We start from the raw sequence: 20,747 nt of genomic DNA, 5'->3' as shown, positions 1-20,747 counted from the left end.
AGCATTAGTTATACAAAGAGGCTTAAAGTTCCTGTAAAATGTGCATGATGAAAAACCTGTCTAGTTTTCAATTTGTTTGCAACTAAATAAACATCTTTTAATTTTGCTCTTCCACAAAACTTTTTTGAAATTTTTATTTGAAAGGCAAAGAGAGCACCCATCCACTGGCTCACTCCCCAGGTGCCTGCAGTGACTGGGATGGGGCCGGGCCAAGCCAGGAGATAGGAACTCATGTGGTGGCAGAGACCAAGGGACCTACAATGCCTGCTTTCTCCCAAGGGGTGCATTCATAGGCAGGCAGAACCAGGAGAGGTGCTGGGACGTCAACCCAGGCACTCCAGCACAGGAAAGAGGCACCTGAACTGCTCTGCCAAAGGCCTTTGCCACCCTCTCCCCTCCACTTTCTGATGTAACCTCTTATAGTCTGATTATAAGTCCATGGTCATGTGTTGCAAATATTGTCCCTCTGTGGCTTTTTATCTTCTAGTCTTTTGCAGAGCATATCATAATTTTGATAACTAAAATTTTTCTTCTTTCAGGGATCATACTTTTTAGTTTATATGAGGAATCTTTGCCTAGTCCAAGGTCTCAGGGATTTTTCTTCTAGCTATCTCTGGTAGCTTTAAGTATTGCATTTTTTTTGAAAGATTAATTTATTTCTTTGAAAGTCAGAGTTACAAAGAGAGAGAAGAGGCAGAGAGAGAGAGGTCTTCCATCCGTTGGCTCACTCCCCAGTTGGCTGCAACAGCCGGAGCTGCGCCGATCCGAAGCCAGGAGCCAGGAGCTTCTTCCGGGTCTCCCATGCGGGTGCAGGGGCCCAAGGACTTGGTCCATCTTCTACTGCTTACCCAGGCCATAGCAGATAGCTGGATCGGCAGTGGAGCAGCCGGATCTTGAACCGGCGCCCATATGGGATGCCGGTGCTTCAGGCCAGGGTGTTAACCCACTGTGCCACAGCGCTGGCCTGTAAGTATTGCATTTAAGTCACGATGGCTCCATTTTCATTCCACTTTGTAGTATAGTATGAACTGAGGTCCATATTTGTACATATGGATATCCTAACATCCTTCCCCCACTGAACTACCTTTGTGCCCTTGTCAAAAAAGTGACCACGTGTACGAGCATGTGCATCTGTTTCAGCATGCTGTCTTTATTCCACCGACCTATTGTTTCACCAACACCACAGTCTTGATCATCCTAGCTTTATGTTAAGTCTTGAATCTAGGGGCGTGTCCTCCAATGCAGTTCTTTTTCCAAAAGCGTTTTGGTTAGGGGTGTGCCTTGTGGCACAGCAAGTTGAGCTGCTGCTTTTGATGACTGCGTTTCCTGCTGGAGTGCCTGGAATCAAGTCTCGGCTCCAGTTCAGATCCCGCTTCCTGCTAATGCAGCTGGGAGGCAGCAGATGGTGGCCCAAATACTTGGGTTCCTGCCTCCCAAGTGTGAGACCTGGATGGATTTCATTGTCCTGACTGCAGCCTGGCCCAACCTCGGCATTTGGGGAGAGAGGAGCAGTGGATGGAAGATGCAACTGTCAATCTGACTTTCAAATAAAATAAACCTTTGAATAAAAAAAGTCTTGACTATTATGGTTGTCCTTTTTCATACAGGTTTTATAATTAACTTGTCAATTCCTATAAAAATTCCTGCTGGAGTCTGGACTGGAGTTATATATTGAATCTCTAAGTCAACCTGAGGAGACTGCTATCACTTCCAATCCATGAGCATGGGGTCTCTCTCTTTAGTCTTTTTTGATTATTTCTCATCAATGTTTCCTACTTTTAAGCATACTGATATCATAAATATTTTTGTGAATTTTAAGTTTTCTGTTTAAAGATTTGTTTCTAAATGTTCACTGTTACTATGTAGAAGTATATTGACTTGCTAAACTCACGTATTAGTTTTAGTGGCTTTCTCTTAGATTTTTTTGGCTTTTCCATCATATCACTCATCTCTGGGCCTTTTTTTCCTCCCTGCCTGATTGTATCAGCAATACAGTAACCTCAGACACAGTGTTGGATAGAAGTATATTGTTTCCAGTCTTAGAGGGAAAACATTCTGTCTTCACCATTAGTATGTAAACTGTAGTCTTGTTTTCTTTTTATAAATGTTCTCAGGTATATAAATCGTTTGAAGATGGTTTTTTAATCATAAATGGGTGTTGAAATTTCTATGCACGTTTTGAGGGAAAATTTTTGAGATGTCATTCATATAATTCTTCTAAAGCACACTGCTCAGCAGTTTCTTATATGTTTGCAAAGTCATTTTCTGCAACTTCTGAAATAATCACTCAGTATTTCTTCTTTTGTATGTTAATACAGTGAATTACACTGGCTTACTTGAATGTTGGGCCAACTTTTATTCCTCTGATAAAGTCCATTTAATCATGATGTATTTTTTTATATACTGCCAGATTTCATTTGGTAGTATAATAAATTAGTTCCATTAATATCCTTGTGATCTTATAACAAACATTACTATGAATACACTTACTGTTTCTGAACAGAATCTAAGAATGGCTTAAATGCTCCCACAAAATTTACCATTTAGGAAAATTTTAATTAAAAAAATTCTGTAAAGTTTTCCTCATAACATCAATTGGATCGAATAAAGCTACATCTTGCTCTACAGATAAAAAGACGTGTATGATGAACACACACACACATACACACACACACGTGCCTTAAGTAACTTACATAATAGAAAATGACTCCAGGAGTACAGAAGTTGGTGAACTGGCTTCCCTCTGCTTTGAGTGGCTGCTCTGGAATTCCAATATAAAGTTATTAAGGTAGGGCTGAGGACCTGGTTTGAAGCTCTAATTACATAACAGGTAATCATTTTCTTAACTATTTATGTTACAGGGTAATAAAAATAGAAAAATTTTCTAATGGTATTTTTATTTGCATTTTACATAAGATTGAGAATATGTCAGTTGTCCAATACCCAAAACTGTGGAAGCCAAAACAGTATGCTCCTGCCCTCCCCAGATCGCTGCGCCACTGTTACTGCTAAGGTTCGATTTCCCAGAGTGCAGAGGTGAGATCCATAGGCTGCTTTTACTTCTTCATAGAGGAGGGAATAAAGAAAGGTGGTCTTTGTAACACAAGAAAGTGGATGGAGTTTCTGCATGTAAAGTGGAAAAAATATATACTCTCATTTCAAAGCAATTTAATCAGGCAAAATAGGAAAATTTCAGTTGTTTTCAAAAGTAATGTCAAATTTACTTGAGAATTAGATATGAAAGGGTTCTTGCATGTGGTTAAATGTGGTGTATTTAAACTGAAGAAAAATGCAAAACTTCTTTTTTTACAGAATAGTATAAATGTTTATTTTTCTGTATGATTTTTCTTCACTGTCCTGTTTTTTACAATATAGAAAAGTGTATTCTTTGAATAGCTCTAGTAAATATAAATTTAATTTTTCTACTTTGGGGTGTAAATAGAGCTAAAAAATTATATACCCAACCCTCCCCAAAAAGTCTTTTAAAATTGTTGAGTTAATGTGGCTATTAATCTTGTTCAGCAATTTGATGCAAATGCCTAAATACAAAAAGTCATTTAGTAAGTACTACCCAGGAAGGAAAAAAGGCTTAATACTTAAGATAGCTTCTTCTTGAAAATCAGAAAAACTAGTAGCATTTGATTGCACCTTCAAATTTTTACAAGCAAAACATTCTCAAGCAATGCCATCATACATAATCTACAACTGGAATTGAAATTCCACAAACACTTTCTGCACACTGTATATAAATACACATCACAACAGGGCAATTAGAATTAACACAGAGTATGTACAAAATGAACAAAGTTTAAGTTTAGACCAAAAACTTATTGCAATCTTTTGAAAAATAACTTGATTAGATATTACTTTATTCTCTTACACTAATTTACATTTATACAAATTTTAATTAAACAGACTAGAGTGAGGTGCTAAGAATGTTTGCACTATCTACACTTAGAGTTACTGCACTATAATCTTATAAATCCAAATTTCAAAAGGAAGATATTTTAATGAATTAACGGAGTCCTCTTTTGGATTACTTATGTCTACGGCCTATATCTTGCATGTTCACAGGAACATATATACACAATACATCCACCTGTAGAGTCCTTGTAGAAGTGTCATAATCACACACTAACAGTTACTGAGGAGTAAGGTACCGAAGGAAATGCCTGAATTCCAACATCTGTTTTCTTGTAATAAAATCAAGAGTCCCATTACAACAGGCTCCTCAATTCATAGTTTTTGAATTTCTGAAACTGATTTAGGTTATACTGGTGATTCTATGAAAACACGCCTTCAGCTTACTGAACCACTGGTTAACAATGATGCCATAACTAAACTTCCTTCCAGAGGGAATTTCCCTACAATCTTGAAAGCTTTATTAGGAGGCCACTTGGGGAAGTCAGCTACGAGTCAGGCAGGGGTTTGAAACCGCTGAACTTGTCTACAAAGAGGTCTGTGTAGGCGAGAAATTCTTCCCTAAATTCATCTCTTACAGATTCAATATTCTTTATTTCTCCCTCTGAGCCAAATTCTATACTTGATAATGATGTGAGGTTCTGTTATACTATGTAATAAGAATCTGTCTACTTACATTAACAAGCACCTTTCATTTTAATAGTACCCAGTAATCACTCAGACAATTTATTATCATTTCAAAAATATACCACCTCTTTGAAAGAAAATGGAGACATCCTACAGTATTTATCTAGAAACACAATGCCCATTCTCTGAGAATTATTTACTGTTCCTTAATGTTTTATATATTTAAAAAAAATAACCTTTATTTTAAAAGTGTGCCTGGGGACTGCTTCCCCTTCTGAGAGTCTCAAAGTGACAAGATATTATTTGAGAATCTGCCCTAAAAGCTGATTTTTCTTAAAACAATAGTGCGTTTCTCAACACAGCATGTCATCAGGATACGCTGCATAAGAATTTACGTGGACAGTCTATCTGTCTACGCTGTGGGTGTAGTACCAAAGAATGACTGGGTAATGCCAATGCTGCTTTGGCTTTTTCTACTGAACAAAGTCATACAACGCCATATATTATAAATTATATTATAGTAATTTATAAATGTTCTTTGTCAATAGAATCAGAAGGATAGAACATCTAATTCTTAGGAAACCCCAGCAAGTTAAAACTCTATAATACAACAAAGAAAAATTCAATTTAGAAGGGACATAAGCAGATTTAACTAAGATTTAAAATGTACTCATTTCCTCATTTAAAATTTCCTCTCTTTCAATATTATAAGTTCAGGTCTCTTAAAACAAGGACTGAATTAAAATACAGTAATTGCTAAACTGTCTTCCAGAGAATCAAGTGTCCCTGCACCCTCAGTGTGCTGTGCAGTCCCGTGCGGGAGTTAGCAGTTCATGGCACAAGGGTCACTTTTTGCTTTTCCTGCAGAGTTGATGACGCTCATCAAGCACCGTCCGAATTCCTCAAGTATCATCCGCTCCGCTGCGGCCTTCGATTTTCCCTTCTTGTCTGCCTGCTCGGCCTGGGCGAGCAGGCAATTACACGTGGCCTCAGCTACTTCCTTAGTTACAAATGTAAACGGCAACCTGAAAAGATTTGTGAGGGAGAGAGAGAAATAGTTGATGACGGTGCTGCATAACAACAAACGTGGGCAACAGTCTTCTTCCATCTCAGAATCTGGTGACACCTGCACAGTGGGTGTCACAATTTGCACAAGGAGCACGAGGTTTTCAAAGGTAGATCTGACTTTATTACTAAGCATATTTTAAGGATATTGTATAGGAAATGGAACATTTATGACTTATTACCTAGACAAGGTTACCTTTAACTAAAAGATGTAATTCTAAGGATAGACTAAAATTCCTATAACTAAAATCCTCCCATGAATTTAAACTTCATGGGTGCAGGCTTTGTTTAATGTTGTGTTATTCACTGTTTCCCCAGGGCCTAGAATAGAGCCAGGCCATGAATATTTGCTGAATGAATAATTAATATTGGATCCTGAAAGCCTATCTCCCACAACACTGAAAACAAAAAAAAAAAAAAACCCTCATATATTTTTTTTAAGATTTAATTATTTACTTGAAAATCAGAGATCCTCTGTATATAAAGATAATTAAAAATGAATCTTAATGAAGAATGGGATGGGATAGGGAGTAGGAGATGGGTGGTTATGGGGGGAAAAACCACGATAATCCAAAAGTTGTACTTTGGAAATTTATATTTATTAAATAAAAGTTTTCTAAAAAAAAGAAAAAAGGGAAAAAAGAAAGTTACACAGAGAAAGAAGGAGAGGCGGAGACAGAGAGAGAGGTCTTCCATCAACTGATTTACTCCCTAATTGGCCACAATTGCCGTAGCTGTGCCGATCTGAAGCCAGGAGCCAGGAGCTTCCTCTGTGTCTCCCAAGCGGGTGCAGGGCCCCAAGGTCTGGGGCCATCTTCCGCTGCTTTCCCAGGCCATAGTAGAGAGCTGGATAGGAAGTGGAGCAGCCGGGACTCAAACCAGGGCCCAAATGGATGCTGGCACTGCAGGATGCTTTACCTGCTACGCCATAGTACCGGCCCCCATCATGTTGTTTGTAAAAAAATAAACAGAAAAGGGCTGGTTGGCTATACTGGAGCCAGGCCAAGCCCCAAAGCCTGAAAGAGGTTAAATCAGGAAAACTAACCTAACCACAACCTCAAGAACCTGTTTGTGAGCAATCACTGACAGAAGCAAGCTCAATGCTAAATAAAGGCAGCCTGGAATCCAGGCCATTATAACGAGAGGGTAACTGAGGATTCAGGCTACCATGCAGCTGTATGGAAATCTTTAACATGCAAAGCAGCACTTTAAATTAGAAAACATTGTAACATCTATAATTCATTTTATAACAATGTTAATATTATCGCATTGCATAATTATTATTGCTGCATAATAAATAAATAATAAATCATCTGGAAACTATAGAAAAGTAAAAGGAAAGAAAAATAAGTTGGGGCCAGTGCTGTGGCGCAGCAGATCAAAGCCCCGACCTGCATTACTGGCATTCTATATGGGCATTGGTTCAAGTTCCGGCTGCTCCACTTCCGATCCAGCTCTCTGCTAATGTGTCCGGGAAAGCAGAAGATGGCCCAAGTCTTTAGGCCCCTGCACCCACATGGAATTCCCAGAAGAAGCTCCTGGCTCCTGGCTTTTGATCAGCTGAACTCTGGCCGTAGCAGCAATTCAGGGAGTGAACTAGCAGATGGAAGACCTCTCTCTGTCTCTCTCTCTGCCTTTGCCTCCCTGTAACTCTGCCTTTCAAATAAATAAATAAATCTTTTAAAAAAAAGATAATGACATGCTATGAAAAACAATAATTCAAGGGTTTTGTCATTCAAAACAAAAGCTTAACCTACCAGAATACTTACAGTTTTTACACACTTTTGATTATCCCAAATAATTTTGAGTTCCCACAACATATCATGAACATTTTCCCCAAGTTGAAACATTAATTGTAAATATTTTTATTAGCAATTTTTAATTCTTTCAATATTTTTAATATTTTACTGTAGCTATATCTATAGTCTCCACATGGAGGAGAGATTTACTAATCTAAAGGATTATTAAAGACCAGAAAGGATTCCACCTAACTGATGTATCCACCCTTTTCCACTTTATTCAACAGAGCACCACTTGCTGATATTAAGTTGTAAGTGATCTTTAGAAATACTATCTGAAACATTTTCTACCCCCAACAAAAGCCTTAATTAACCACTAAAATTTTTTTCTAATATGGATCCAAGTCCAAATTACAAACTACATTGCATCAGGCTGACAATACTGGGAACAGAAATGGTTTATTTCTCATGTTCTCATGATCACCAGGAAAGGGCTTTTTTTTTTTTTTTTTTTTAAGATTTATTTATTTATTTGAAAGAGAGAGAGAGAGTCTTCTATCCAATGATTCACTCCTCAAATGGCATGCAATGATCACAGCTGGGCAGATCTGAAGCCAGGAGCCAGGAGCCAGGAGCTTTGTCCGGGTCTCCCACTTGGAGACTTGGGCCACCCTCCACTGCTTCCCCAGGTGCATTAGTAGGGAACTGGATCAGAAATGGAACAGCCGGGACTCGAACCAGCACTCATATGGGATGCCGGTGCTGTAGGCTTTATGCACTAAGCCACACTGGTGGTCTTGAAAGGGCTATTTGAAGAATAAGAAAACTGAGGCCCAGGAAGATGAAGTGTTTAATTCACAAACTACTAGAAGCAAAGACAGTATGAAACTCAGGTCTGCCTGACTTCAAGGGTTACACAGGTCACACCAGGTCTCTGTTTCTCTCTGCCTTTCAAATAAAATGGAAATAAATAAATTTAAAGGTCAAGCTTTTTTACTCCAGAGCTCAGCACTCTAGAGAAAAAGAAAATAAAGGACTATGATATTATACAGTGATGGGTGGTCCAACTAATAGGGAAAGTACTCCAAGAACCAGAAAAGGCAAGAGAAGGTAAGAAAATGCAAAAATGTGAACCATTATGCCATCAGGCATTTAAAAAGCTGGCTTTCTTGGGGGCAGTGCTGTGGCACAGTAGGTTAAGCCTCCACCTGCAGTGCCAACATCCCATATGGGCGCCGATTCTAGTCCCAGCTGCTCCTCTCCAATCTAGCTCTCAGCTTTGGCCTGGGAAAGTAGAAGATGATGACCCAAGTCCTTGGGCCCCTGCACCAGCGTTGGAGACCCGAAAGAAGCTCCTGGCTCCTGGCTTTGGAGCGGCCCAGCTCCAGCCTTTGCGGCCATTTGGGAAGTGAACCAGCAGATGGAAGAGCTTTCTATCTCTCCCTCTCACTGTCTGTAACTCTACCTCTCAAATATGTAAATAAAATCTTTAGGAAAAAAACCCAAAACTTGGTTTTCTTATAGATTTCTCTACAGATTGCATGTTTATTTGAAAGGCTAAGCAACAGAAGGAGAGAGGGGGAGAGGCAGGGAGGGAGAGAAGGAGAAAGAGAGAGTAAGAGAGAGACTCTCCCATCTGCTGGTTTACTCACCAAATGACCACAACAGCTTGGCAACAGCCAGGTCTGGGACAGACCAAAGCCGGCAGCCAGAAACTCCATCTGTGCCTCCCACATGAGTGGCTGGGGCCCAAGTACTTTGGCCATCCTCTGCTGCTTTCCCCAGGCCATTAGCAGGGAGCTGGATTGGAAGCTAGATAGGACTGAAACCAGCACTCCCACATAGGATGCCCATGTCATAGGCAGTGGCTTAGCCTACTGTGCTACAACACTGACCCTGGGACGGTTCTTTTTTTCTTTTCCCCCAAAGAAATCTTTTATTTAATGAGTATGAATTTCATAAGTACAACTTTAGGAATATAGTGATTCTTCCCACCATACCTGCTCTCTCACCCCAACTCCCACCCCACCTCCTCCTCCCTCTCGCATTCCCAGTCCCATTCTCCATTAAGATTCATTTTTAATTAACTTTATACACAGAAGACTAACTCTATAGTTAGTAAAGATTTCAACAATGTGCACAACACACACACATACACACAAAACTGAGAACAAGTTTTACAGTTAATTCTCATAATACAACTCATTGAGTACAAAAGTCCTGCATGGCAAGTAAGTACACAGTGACCACTGTTGTTAATGTAACAATTAACACTTATGTATGACATCAGTGATCACCCAAGGCTATGTAATCCTTTTGAATCCACAATCTCCATCACCCTGGAAAGTTCTTCATCTTAGTAGGGAGAAATCCAATTAAATTAAGCATGGCAAACTAAAGCATTACCATGCATTTTAGAATTACACAGTCTGACAGTGGTTTTTCTGTTACCTTTAAATTCCCTGACAACAAGTAACTAACAGTGGAAAGAAAATGCAAACCATAAGTTTACAACAACCAAAAATATGAACTCAAATTTGTCCAAAACTGAATACTTGAGAGATACTATAAGAGAGACAAATAATAGCTGGTGCCGCGGCTCACTAGGCTAATCCTCCGCCTTGCGGCGCCGGCACACCGGGTTCTAGTCCTGGTCGGGGCACCGATCCTGTCCCGGTTGCCCCTCTTCCAGGCCAGCTCTCTGCTGTGGCCAGGGAGTGCAGTGGAGGATGGCCCAAGTGCTTGGGCCCTGCACCCCATGGGAGACCAGGAGAAGCACCTGGCTCCTGCCATCGGATCAGCACGGTGTGCTGGCCACAGCGCGCCAGCCGCAGTGGCCATTGGAGGGTGAACCAATGGCAAAAAGGAAGACCTTTCTCTCTGTCTCTCTCTCTCACTGTCCACTCTGCCTGTCAAAAAAAAAAGAGAGACAAATATTGACTTAGACTTACTTCCCTCCTCCACTGTTCAAAGTCGGTGCTGGCCTAGTGAGCAAGTCCGAAATCTGGGAGGACAACTTGGTCTTCGCGGCCGTTTGCTGCTGCACCCGGACTTCAGCCGCATCCGCCAAGTGCATCAGTGTCTTTCTTTCCGGGCTTTCTTCAAAATTCTTACAGCCAATGCATTTGCATATTGAGGAACACATTATTTTTGCCTAGAAGAATTATAAAATAAAGTTTCCATGAGCAAATAAAAAAGTTACTGCAAGTAGATTTCACAATCAAATGAACAGCTTCAGAGTATTTCAAAAGTTCACAGAGAAAACTGGAAGGTCAGTTTATTCTACAGTAAAATTACTCTTTTTGAAGTATCCTCAAAAATAGCAGTACCTGGTCAAGCAGGGTAAGATTCCATGGAAGCAGATGGAAGTAGCTCTTACTGACAAACTAAATGGGCTGACTATGCACACGGAGAGGCCAACCTCTCTGAAGCGGGAGGGTCGGCTGAGCAGTGTGTATGCTTGAGTTCTCCCATGTGACCTTCTCCCCACCAGGAATTAGATTTTTCTTCCTGGTATGAATAACATGTATTTCATAAAGAATATGATTGATATGGTATTAAAAATAAGGGTTACTCAAAATCCAACCACCTTGATCAAATCAACATTAATATATTGGTGACCCCCCAATTACATAAATATACACATAACTTCCTATTAAAGGCATTTCATAGACGCTATTTTGATTACGGTTACGGTTACCTTCCTTCTGGAATTCTCTCCCCAGACTTCCCAAATTCACATTAAAGCAGTCTTTCCTACATAAAATGGAAGTATATCCATTCATAGACCGTCTATATATACACTAACAGAGAATTCTCTTTATTGTTTTAGTTTCACAAAATCACGTGCCAACTTTTCTGCATCTTGATTTTCTTACAGTACAACTCTTGGAAATCTTTCCCTTGAAACCGTTTGTCAGGGCCTGAATTCATTCTATTTGATGCCTGGGTATCAAGGCCTGGAAGATGTGCCACATTTCATTGGGCACTGATTGCCTGATTGATGGGTATTTGTTTCCAGTTCTTGGGCCCCTACCATAAACAAGGTATAGAATGATTTATGTTTTTATTTCTCCAAGCAAGATTTCTAGAATTAGATTCACTCACCCAAAGGTATATGTATTCTAATTTTAAGAAATGTGGCTAGGTTGCTTTTTCCAAAGGCTGTGACACCTCACTTCTCCTTAGCAATGGATAAAAGGAAGCCTTCCTACATTCCCTCCCACAATGGCTATTGTAGCTCTTGATAATATTTTCCAATCAGATGAATCTACATTTCCCTGACCCACAGTGAATGTGAGTATCTCTCATCAGCGGCATTTCCTTCAGTGAGTTCAAATCAATTTAAATTAACAAAATGACTGTCCGTGCTCTCTGTACTGCCTAGCAACAGAAAAGTACATTATGAGCAAATTTACTCTGTTCCTTTTTAATAATACACCATAAAATCCATTTACCAAAGGAATAAATGCATATTCATTTGAGTTAACTGGGTTACCATGAGCCAGTCTAGGAATCTAACTAAAGCAACTTTTAATAAGCATCTTCTGCTGAAGACAGAAACTTTCTGATCTCAGGGTGGAGGAGATGTATTAATCATACTCATTTGGATTACGTTTTCTGTTTTGTTGTTGTTGTTGTTGTGGTTTTTTTTTTTTGTTGTTGTTGTTTGTTTTTTTGACAGGCAGAGTGGATAGTGAGAGAGAGAGAGACAGAGAGAAAGGTCTTCCTTTTTGCTGCTGGTTCACCTTACAATGGCCGCTGTGGCTGGCACACCGCGTTGATCTGAAGCCAGGAGCCAGGTGCTTCTCCTGGTCTCCCATGCGGGTGCAGGGCCCAAGGACTTGGGCCCTCCACTGCCTTCCCGGGGCATAGCAGAGAGCTGGCCTGGAAGAGGGGCAACCAGGATAGAATCCGGTGCCCCAACCGGGACTAGAACCCAGTGTGCCGGCGCCGCAAGGTGGAAGATTAGCCTGTTAAGCCATGGCGCCGGCCTTTTTTTTTTTTTTTAAGATTTATTTATTTGAAAGGCAGAGTTACAGAAAGGCAGACAGAGAGAGAGAGAGAGAGGTCCTCCATCCACTGGCTCACTCCTCATATGGCAACAACGGCCAAAGCTGAGCTAGTTTGAAGCCAGGAGCCTGGAACCTCTTCCAGTTCACCCACATCAGTGCAGGGGCCCAAGGACTTGGGCCATCTTCTGCTCTCTCAGGCCACAGCAGAAAGCTGGATCGGAAGTGGAGCCAGCTGCTACACTCAGTGCCAGTTGCTACACTTGAACCACTACACTACACTGCCAACCCCTCGATTGTTTCAAAAACCGTAAGAACCATACTCATAATGTCTACCAGGAGCACAAGAGGGAGTAGTTATAATGACAAGCCATCCACTGAGCTTTGCTACAACAACTTCTCCTGAAGCGTAAATGACAAAGTAACCCAGAGAGGAAAAAGGTCACAAGAAAAGATACAGGGGTCAGTGACGTGGCATACTGGGTTAACCTGCTGCTTATGACACCAGCATCCAACACCAGAGTGCTGGTTTGAGTCAGGATGCTCTGCTTCCAAGCTAGCTTCTTGTTAAAGCTCCTGGGAGGCAGCAGAAGATGGCCCAAGTATTTGGGTCCCCGCCATGCATGTAGGACACCTGGATGGTGTTCTTGGCTCCTGACTTTGGCCTGGCCAGACACAGCTATTGCAGGCATTTGGGGAGTGGATGAAAGATGGACCTCCATCTCTTCCTGTCTTCTCTCTCTCCCCACATTATTCTGCCTTGCAAATAATAATAAATAAATATTACCAAAGAGAGACAGACACAACCATTTAAATAATGTGGACAGCCACCTATCCAATCAACAAAGCTGAAGGCATGTGAAAAGAACATGAATGTGTAGTCAGTTGAAAACCAACCAGACCAAAAACACAACTCAACTGAAGACCCAAGTGTCAAAATAACAGTAACTGGGCCGGCGCCATGGCTCACTAGGCTAATCCTCCGCCTGCGGCGCCGGCACTCCGGGGTTCTAGTCCCGGTTGGGGCACCGGTTCTGTCCCGGTTGCTCCTCTTCCAGTCCAGCTCTCTGCTGTGGCCCAGGAAGGCAGTGGAGGATGGACCAGGTCCTTGGGCCCTACACCCCCATGGGAGACCAGGAGGAAGTACCTGGCTCCTGGCTTCGGATCGGCACAGCGCGCCAACCGTGGCAGCCATTTGGGGGGTGAACCAATGGAAGGAAGTCCTTTCTCTCTGTCTCTCTCTCTCTCACTGTCTAACTCTGCCTGTCAAAAAAAACCAAAAAACAAAAACAAAACAAAACAAAACAAAACCACAGTAACTGGATACAAGCTGTCAGATACTGCAGCTAAGTCTTTGTGAGCCACTTAGCCACTGCTATTCATAGTTGTGTATATTTCAAGTTTCCCTATTTTTTGAGTCATGACTATTGGAATGACCAATTACTTCTAGACATTGTGTCCCTCTATGACACAATTTCCACTAGAATAGATATGGGCAAGTTTTTCTCTTTGAACACTACTTTTTCTACTTCTATTAATTCACAAATTTGTTAACCAATTCAATGATTAGTTCATATGTTTAAATTTCATATGCCCACCATGCCACTGATTGTTCAATGCCATATATATGAAGGGGCGGTTTTAACTTTCTCACTCAGCTTTTTATCAATTTCCATTTTTTCCTTTTTGTGGATTTGAGAGCTTACCAAAAGAATTGCTTACATGTTAATTCTTATATATATTCATGACAACCTTTGTATGGTATGGTCTATAAACACGAGCCAACATTGATCAAGTATTCAAATGGAAGAAAGAGTCAAGGCCAGTGCCATGGCTTAACAGGCTAATCCTCCACCTTGCGGCGCTGGCACACTGGGTTCTAGATCCGGCTGGGGCGCCGGATTCTATCCCGGTTGCCCCTCTTCCAGGCCAGCTCTCTGCTGTGGCCCGGGAGTGCAGTGGAGGATGGCACAAGTCCTTGGGCCCTGCACCTGCATGGGAGACCAGGAGAAGCACCTGGCTCCAAGCTTCGGATCAGCACGATGCGCTGGCTGCAGCGGCCATTAGAGGGTTAACCAACAGCAAAAAGGAAGACCTTTCTCTCTCACTATCCACTCTGCCTGTCAAAAAAAAAAAAAAAAAAAAAAAGAGTCAAAACATTCCAACACTGGATGAGAACTGGACTGCTGGACTTTTGAGATGTTGAGACTTTCAAAAATAATCCTGACTTTATAGAAATTTCATTCCTATTAATGGTAGATTTAACAAGATGTTATTCTATTATATTATTTTACTTCTGAAGTATAATATTTGACCTTTTACAAGGATAAATTAGGGAAGAATTCATAACACAGAAAATATAGCACAGGAAACCTTTAGCACCACACGTGCTATTTGGGGAGAGGGTGTGGAACCACATGACATGCTCCTGAAGCAGGGAAACCTGACCAAGGGAGCAGGCAGTCACTGGTGGAGTGACTTTACCAAGTACAAGTCTAGGCTTTTTGCCAAAACTACAGGAAAAAAAAAAAAAAGCCTCCCACGAAGAAATAAATTCACAAGAATGAAAATATAATGAGATGAGAGGAGCCAGCTGTGGGCATGACTCCACTCAGAAGACTGTCAGTAGAGGTTGCAGCATACCAAGAAGCCAGTTATGGTAACCTAAGGTTTATATCAGCCATTAAGCTTTGCAAATAAAAATGCAAAACCAGATAGCACATTTTCTGAAACATGAAGGGGATGATTTATATAGCATCTGTTAAAGTTGAGCTTTTCACTTTTTTGTAAGATTTGTTTATTTATTTGAAAGAGTTACAGGAAGAGAGGAGGAGGGGGGAGAAAGAGAGAGAGAGAGGGAGAAGGAGAGGGAGAGGGAGGGGGGGGGAGAGAGGGAGAGGGAGAGGGGGAGAGAGAGAGAGAGAGAGAGATCTTCTATCCACTGGTTCATTCCCCGGATGGTTGCAATGGGCTGGGTCTGGGCCAGGCTGAAGCCAGGAGCCAGGAGCTTCTTTGGGTCTCCCACAAGAGGCCCAAGCACTTGAGCCACCTTCCTCTGGTTTCCCAGGATCTTAGAAGGACATGAACCAGCATCCAAATGGGATGCCAGCAATGCAGGCAATGGCTGTACCTGCTACACCACAATGCCAGCCCCATTTTTATTATTGTTATTATTTTATTTATTTGAAAGACAGAGTTACAGAGAGAAGTAGAAAGAGAGAGAGAGAGAGGTCTTACATCCGCTAGCTCAATCCCCAAATGGTTGCAACAGCCAGAGCTTGACCCATCTGAAGCCAGGAGCCAGGAGTTTCTTCTGGGTCTCCCATGCGGGTGCAGGGGCCCAAGAACTTGGGCCATACTCTGCTGCTTTCCCAGGTGCATTAGCAGGGAGCTGGATCAGAAGTGGAGCAGCTGGGACATGAATCGGTGCCCACAGAGGATGCCAGCACTGAAGCTAGGGCTTTAACCTGGTGCCACAGCACCAGCCCCACCAGCCCCACTTTAAAAATATTTATTTATTTGAAAGGCAGAGCAACCAAGAGAAGGAGGAAGGACAAGAGCCAGAGCTAGAGCCAGAGGTCTTCCATATGCTAGTTCACTCTGCAAATGGTCCCAATAGCCAGGGCTGGGCCAGGCTAAAGCCAGGAGTCAGGAACTCCACCTGGGCCGCCCATGTTGGGGGCAGGGGCCCCAGTATTTGGGTCATCATCTGCTGCCTTCCCAGGCACATTAGCAGGGAGCTGGACTGGAAGTGGAGCAGCAGAGACTTGAACTGGTACTCATAAGGGATGCCAGCATCACAAGCAGTGGCTTAACCCACTGTGCTGTAACACTGGCCTCTCAAAGCAGAGTTCCTCTCTTCCAAAAAAGATGCCTGGCCCATAAAAAAAAAAAAAAAAAAAAAAAGTTAGCTGTGTGGGACACTAAAATAGGGAAGTGGATGCAATCACCTGACAGTGACCAGTAAATGAACCAATGTTCTGTACTTATCTTTGCCTATTGTTTTGCTCACAAAGCAAACTTAACACTATTTAGTTGAACTTCCCACAGAATAGTATTTTTTTAAAAAAATATTTATTTATTTTTATTTGAATGTCAGAGTTACACAGAGAGAAGAGAGGCAGAGAAAGAGAGAGAAAGAGAGTGTCTTCCATCTGCTGGTTCACTCCCCAGTTGGCAGCAATGGCTGGAACCGAGCCAATCTGAAGCCAAAAGCCAGGAGCTTCTGCAGGTGCAGGGGCCCAAGGACTTGGGCCATCCTCCACTGCTTTCCCAGGCCATAGCAGAGAGCTGGATTGGAAGTGGAGCAGCTGGGACTCGAACTGGTGCCCATATAGGATGCCAGCACTGCAGGCAGTGGCCTTACCTGCTACGCCACAGTGCCAGCCCCAGAACAGTATTCTTTAAGGAGGCACTCCTGGCCTTTTGGTTTAAGATAACTGTTACTTTTAGCACTACCCTATGGAATGGAGGCTAGTTTGTATGCAAGTACCTCCTAGAAGTCTGTGCAGAGCAGTAGGGAACACTCGCCCTCAGCTGAGGACCAATGTTGCAGGTTCCCATCCACTTTGAAGTTAATACTTTTATTGAAAATCAGTATACTGGTGCTCTGATTTGCAACTTGCCAGGTATAATGACGAAGAAGTTCTGAACTGGTCCCAAGCCATGGGACCTCTGTAGCCCTGCCTGGGAGGATAGGAGACCTTCCTCATGCAAGGACCCCTGGGCCAAGTGGGCACATGTTCAGACTTTAGGAGCAAGATGACTTCCTAATTTGCAAGCAGACGGTTGTAGTATGTCTTTATAAAACAGCTTTCAAAAGTTTGTTAGATCATTTTTCCAAGCCAGCATCTCACCTCATAGCATTCACAGTAGTTTTTAAGACATCCCGATCGCTTGCAATTACATCCTTTGCTATGACGTCGATCTGATTCTCCCTCCTTTCCTTTCCCGATCTTAGGCTTGAAGGCTTCTGGATTTCTGTCCAGGCATGCCTATCAAAACAGATCAAATAGCAACTGAACTTGAAGCACAGAATATTACATTTAAACATTACAAAGGGAATTAATATTTTTCCTTATAAAACAATTGCATTCTTCAAAAAACAGGTGAAACTGGAGATTCCTTTTAGATGAAATAAAAAAAATCACCTTTATTGCTTTTTGTCTTTCATTTTCATGTTCCAAATTATTATAACAATTAGTACAATTGCAGTTGTTGCAAAATTCACCATTTGCAAAGCAATCACAATATCTGAAAGGTAAAAATCAGTATAAGGTTAACAGTCATTAAATAAAACTAGTAATTACCTGATGACATATGTATGCATACATAATGCATGTATTTTACAGACATAGTATATATGTGGTAAATCATTTAGAAACTATAGTCAGGTCCACCTAGTCACAGAGTTAATACATATTGTCAATGACATAGTAAGGCTTAAAATTTAAGTCACCAACTAGAATGTTGGCCTAGAAACTGAATCCAACTAATAATAGTTGTCAACACAAGAGCTATGTGATTTTCTGTGGTCCCAAAGTAAGTTATTCCAAAATCCTGTAGAAAGAAAAGTGCTGGTTACGGACCTGCTCACTTGAGCTACAGTAGTGCTTCTCTGGATCCTAGGCCCCCTGTGAGAGCAACTGTTTCATAGCTGATCCTTTAGTTCAGTGAAAATAAGCAAATTCATCATCCAAAGCCTTTCAAAACTCCCCAGGGGGTGAGCAATTATCTTAGGCACTAAGACAGGGGTAGGGCGTCCATGTCCCAGTCAGTGTCCTGGAGTCAACGCCCAGCTCTGCTCCCGACTCCAGCGCTCTGCCTATGCACACCTTAGGAGGCAGCGGTGATATCAGGCTGCAAAGGTTGGGCCCGCCCCATCCAGTGTTAATTCCCAGTTCCTAGCTTTGTAAATTAAAGAACAAAACCAAAAATTACCCTCAGCTGGGATTCTGAATACAAAGGCCAGAGATAAACTCAGACTTATTATTCAGAAGAGACGTGTCACCTGTCTCATGCTCCTGTGTCCCTGATCCCCACACCAGCGGCTCATGTGAAGACTCTAAGACTTTTTTCCGAATGACAGGATATTTTTCCACTGCCTTCTGTGCTCCAGCACTCACTTGGATGTTCACTTAAATGACTTGGACTTTTGAAATCAGTTTGCTAAGAAGTTTTAGTTAGCTCCCACTTATTTTTAAGAGTACTTCCAGTTATGTCAAATGAGCAAACACTTACAATTTCAAGCACAGGGATTTTGTACAATTACAGGGTTTTCTGGGCCGACTTGCAGACTCTGATGGGATTATGCTGTACAGAACAGAACGAAGACACACGTTTTCATCAATTAAAGTATCTACGTAAAATTGAAAAGTCTCTAAACTGTAAATTCTTCCTAAAATAAATCTGTGACACACATTCATCTCTAATAAAAATCTGCCATGTTATTTCATTTCCACTAAGTTCAAAGGCAAGTTGTAACATGAAAAGCGAGGTGAAGAACCAAGATCTGGAATAGCTTTAAAAAAACAAAGGGGTAAGTTATCCATAGGTGACAAAGAACACTCCACATACTCTTCTTTCCAAGAAAAAAGTTCAAGCTTCCTTAAAACTCTCAGGATTCAATTATAAGAAGTAGTTAAGGTAAAGAGGTACACAGAGAACCTGGAGGTGGGGTATGGCCTGGTGCCATGTAATTAACCAAGCACTGCATCTAAACTGGTATTGCTAAGGCAGCAATTAGCAGATTAACAAACAACAGCAACAAAAACCCAAGGACCTAACATAACGATTTACAGACAGTTAGCATCCTCATGGTAAAACACTACTCAGAATGAACAATAAAAATGTGGTACAGCTGATGAATCTGCCACAGGGCATTGAGAGCTGGGTGATTATTTATGTCCGCATTTAAGCCAATTCAACAACTTCCCTTAGATATTTTCAAAATACTCACCCGTTGAACGGGAGCCTTGCCTGGGTCTGGACACCAGATGTGCCAGTGAAGTTCGAGTTGCTTGCTATAGACACATAGGAAGACTGCTGGAGCTACAGGTAAAGGAAGGTGACTTTAGACCTTATTTGCAAGAACAGACTATCCTCTCAGATATAATCACCAGGAAGAAGCCCAAATTCAGCTACTAACATAGGAAAAGCATAATGGAGAATTTCATACAAACACTTGCTTGTGGAGTTCTCCTAAAAACCCTCACCAATTCTAGAGGTGAAAATAATGTGAGTATATGACAGTACTATGTGGTACAAATACAAGAAATTATTTCCTAGAGAAGTATGTCAGAAACTCTTGATGAAAGCCCTCTGAGTATTGCAATGCTTGTATTGGTGCAATGCAATGTGCCTATTTGCAAATAAAATAGATACTATACTGATTGTCCCCTTACATTTCTTTTTTTTTTTTTAAAGATATATTTATTTATTTGAAAGTCAGAGTCACACAGAGAAGCAGAGGCAGAGGCAGAGAGAGAGAGAGAGAGGTCATCCATCTGCTGTCACTCCCCAGATGGCCGCAACAGTCAGAGCTGCGTCGATCTGAAGCCAGGAGCCAGGAGCTTCTTTCACGTCTCTCACACAGGTGTAGGGCCCCAAGGACTCGGGCCATCCTCTACTGCTTTCCCAGGCCATAGCAGTGAGCTAGATCGGAAATGGAGCAGCCGGGACTCAAACCGGTGCCCGTATGGGGTGCCAGCATGGCAGGCGGCAGTTTAACCTGCTACACCACAGCGCTGCTCCCCCCTACATTTCAAATCATAGGGAATGCATAATACTTTCTACTGATTTCTAAACTTAAGAAATGTCAATGATAAAAATATGGCATCATTATTCATCAGTAGCCACATTTCTCCAAAGCACATTTCAGTGTACATGTAAGTTTCTGTTTCTCTCATTTGTTTTTAAAATATTTGTTTATTTGAAAGGCAGAGTTACAGAGAAAGGGGAAAAGAGACAGACAGACAAAAAGATAGCCTCCATCCATTGGTTCACTCCCCAAATGGCTGCAACGGCTCAGGCTGGGCTGAGCCAAAGCCATGAGCTTCTTCCACGTCTCCTATGTGAGTGCAGGGGCCCAAGCACTTGGGCCATCTTCTGCTGCTTTTCCAGGCAGCTTAGCAGGGAGCTGGATCAGAAGCAGAGCAACTGGGACATGAACCAGTGTCCATATGGGATGCCAGTGTCATAGGTGGCAATTGAACTCACTGCACCACAACACCAGCTCATTTCTCTTATAATCTGGGTCGATCGATTCAATGCTTTAGATAATGGTGCTAATTTGCCTGCATGCATGAAACTTCCATTTGCTTCATGGAAGCAGCACCCCCACCCCAAGCCAGCCAACTAGTACCTGACTCTCTTCCTAAAGACA

At 41.8% G+C, this 20,747-nt stretch overlaps 1 protein-coding gene across 7 annotated transcripts in view; it reads right to left on the bottom strand.

The window, feature by feature from the left end:
- Positions 1-3,316: 3,316 nt before the first annotated feature.
- Positions 3,317-20,747, bottom strand: part of LIN54 (lin-54 DREAM MuvB core complex component) — a 101,434-nt gene continuing 84,003 nt past the window's right edge. For all 7 annotated transcript variants that reach the window (XM_062198564.1, XM_062198562.1, XM_062198567.1 and 4 more), the window contains 6 exons: positions 19,323-19,414; positions 18,605-18,676; positions 17,515-17,617; positions 17,221-17,358; positions 10,304-10,506; positions 3,317-5,573 (listed from right to left, as the gene is read on the bottom strand). In XM_062198564.1, the coding sequence (XP_062054548.1) occupies positions 5,372-5,573; positions 10,304-10,506; positions 17,221-17,358; positions 17,515-17,617; positions 18,605-18,676; positions 19,323-19,414 (810 nt within the window). In that variant the 3' untranslated portion in view covers positions 3,317-5,371. The remainder of the gene's footprint in view (positions 5,574-10,303; positions 10,507-17,220; positions 17,359-17,514; positions 17,618-18,604; positions 18,677-19,322; positions 19,415-20,747) is intronic.

This window comes from Lepus europaeus, chromosome 8 (assembly GCF_033115175.1).
Source record: "Lepus europaeus isolate LE1 chromosome 8, mLepTim1.pri, whole genome shotgun sequence".
NCBI lineage: Eukaryota > Metazoa > Chordata > Mammalia > Lagomorpha > Leporidae > Lepus > Lepus europaeus.
This window is presented reverse-complemented; position numbering and strand designations above follow the sequence as displayed.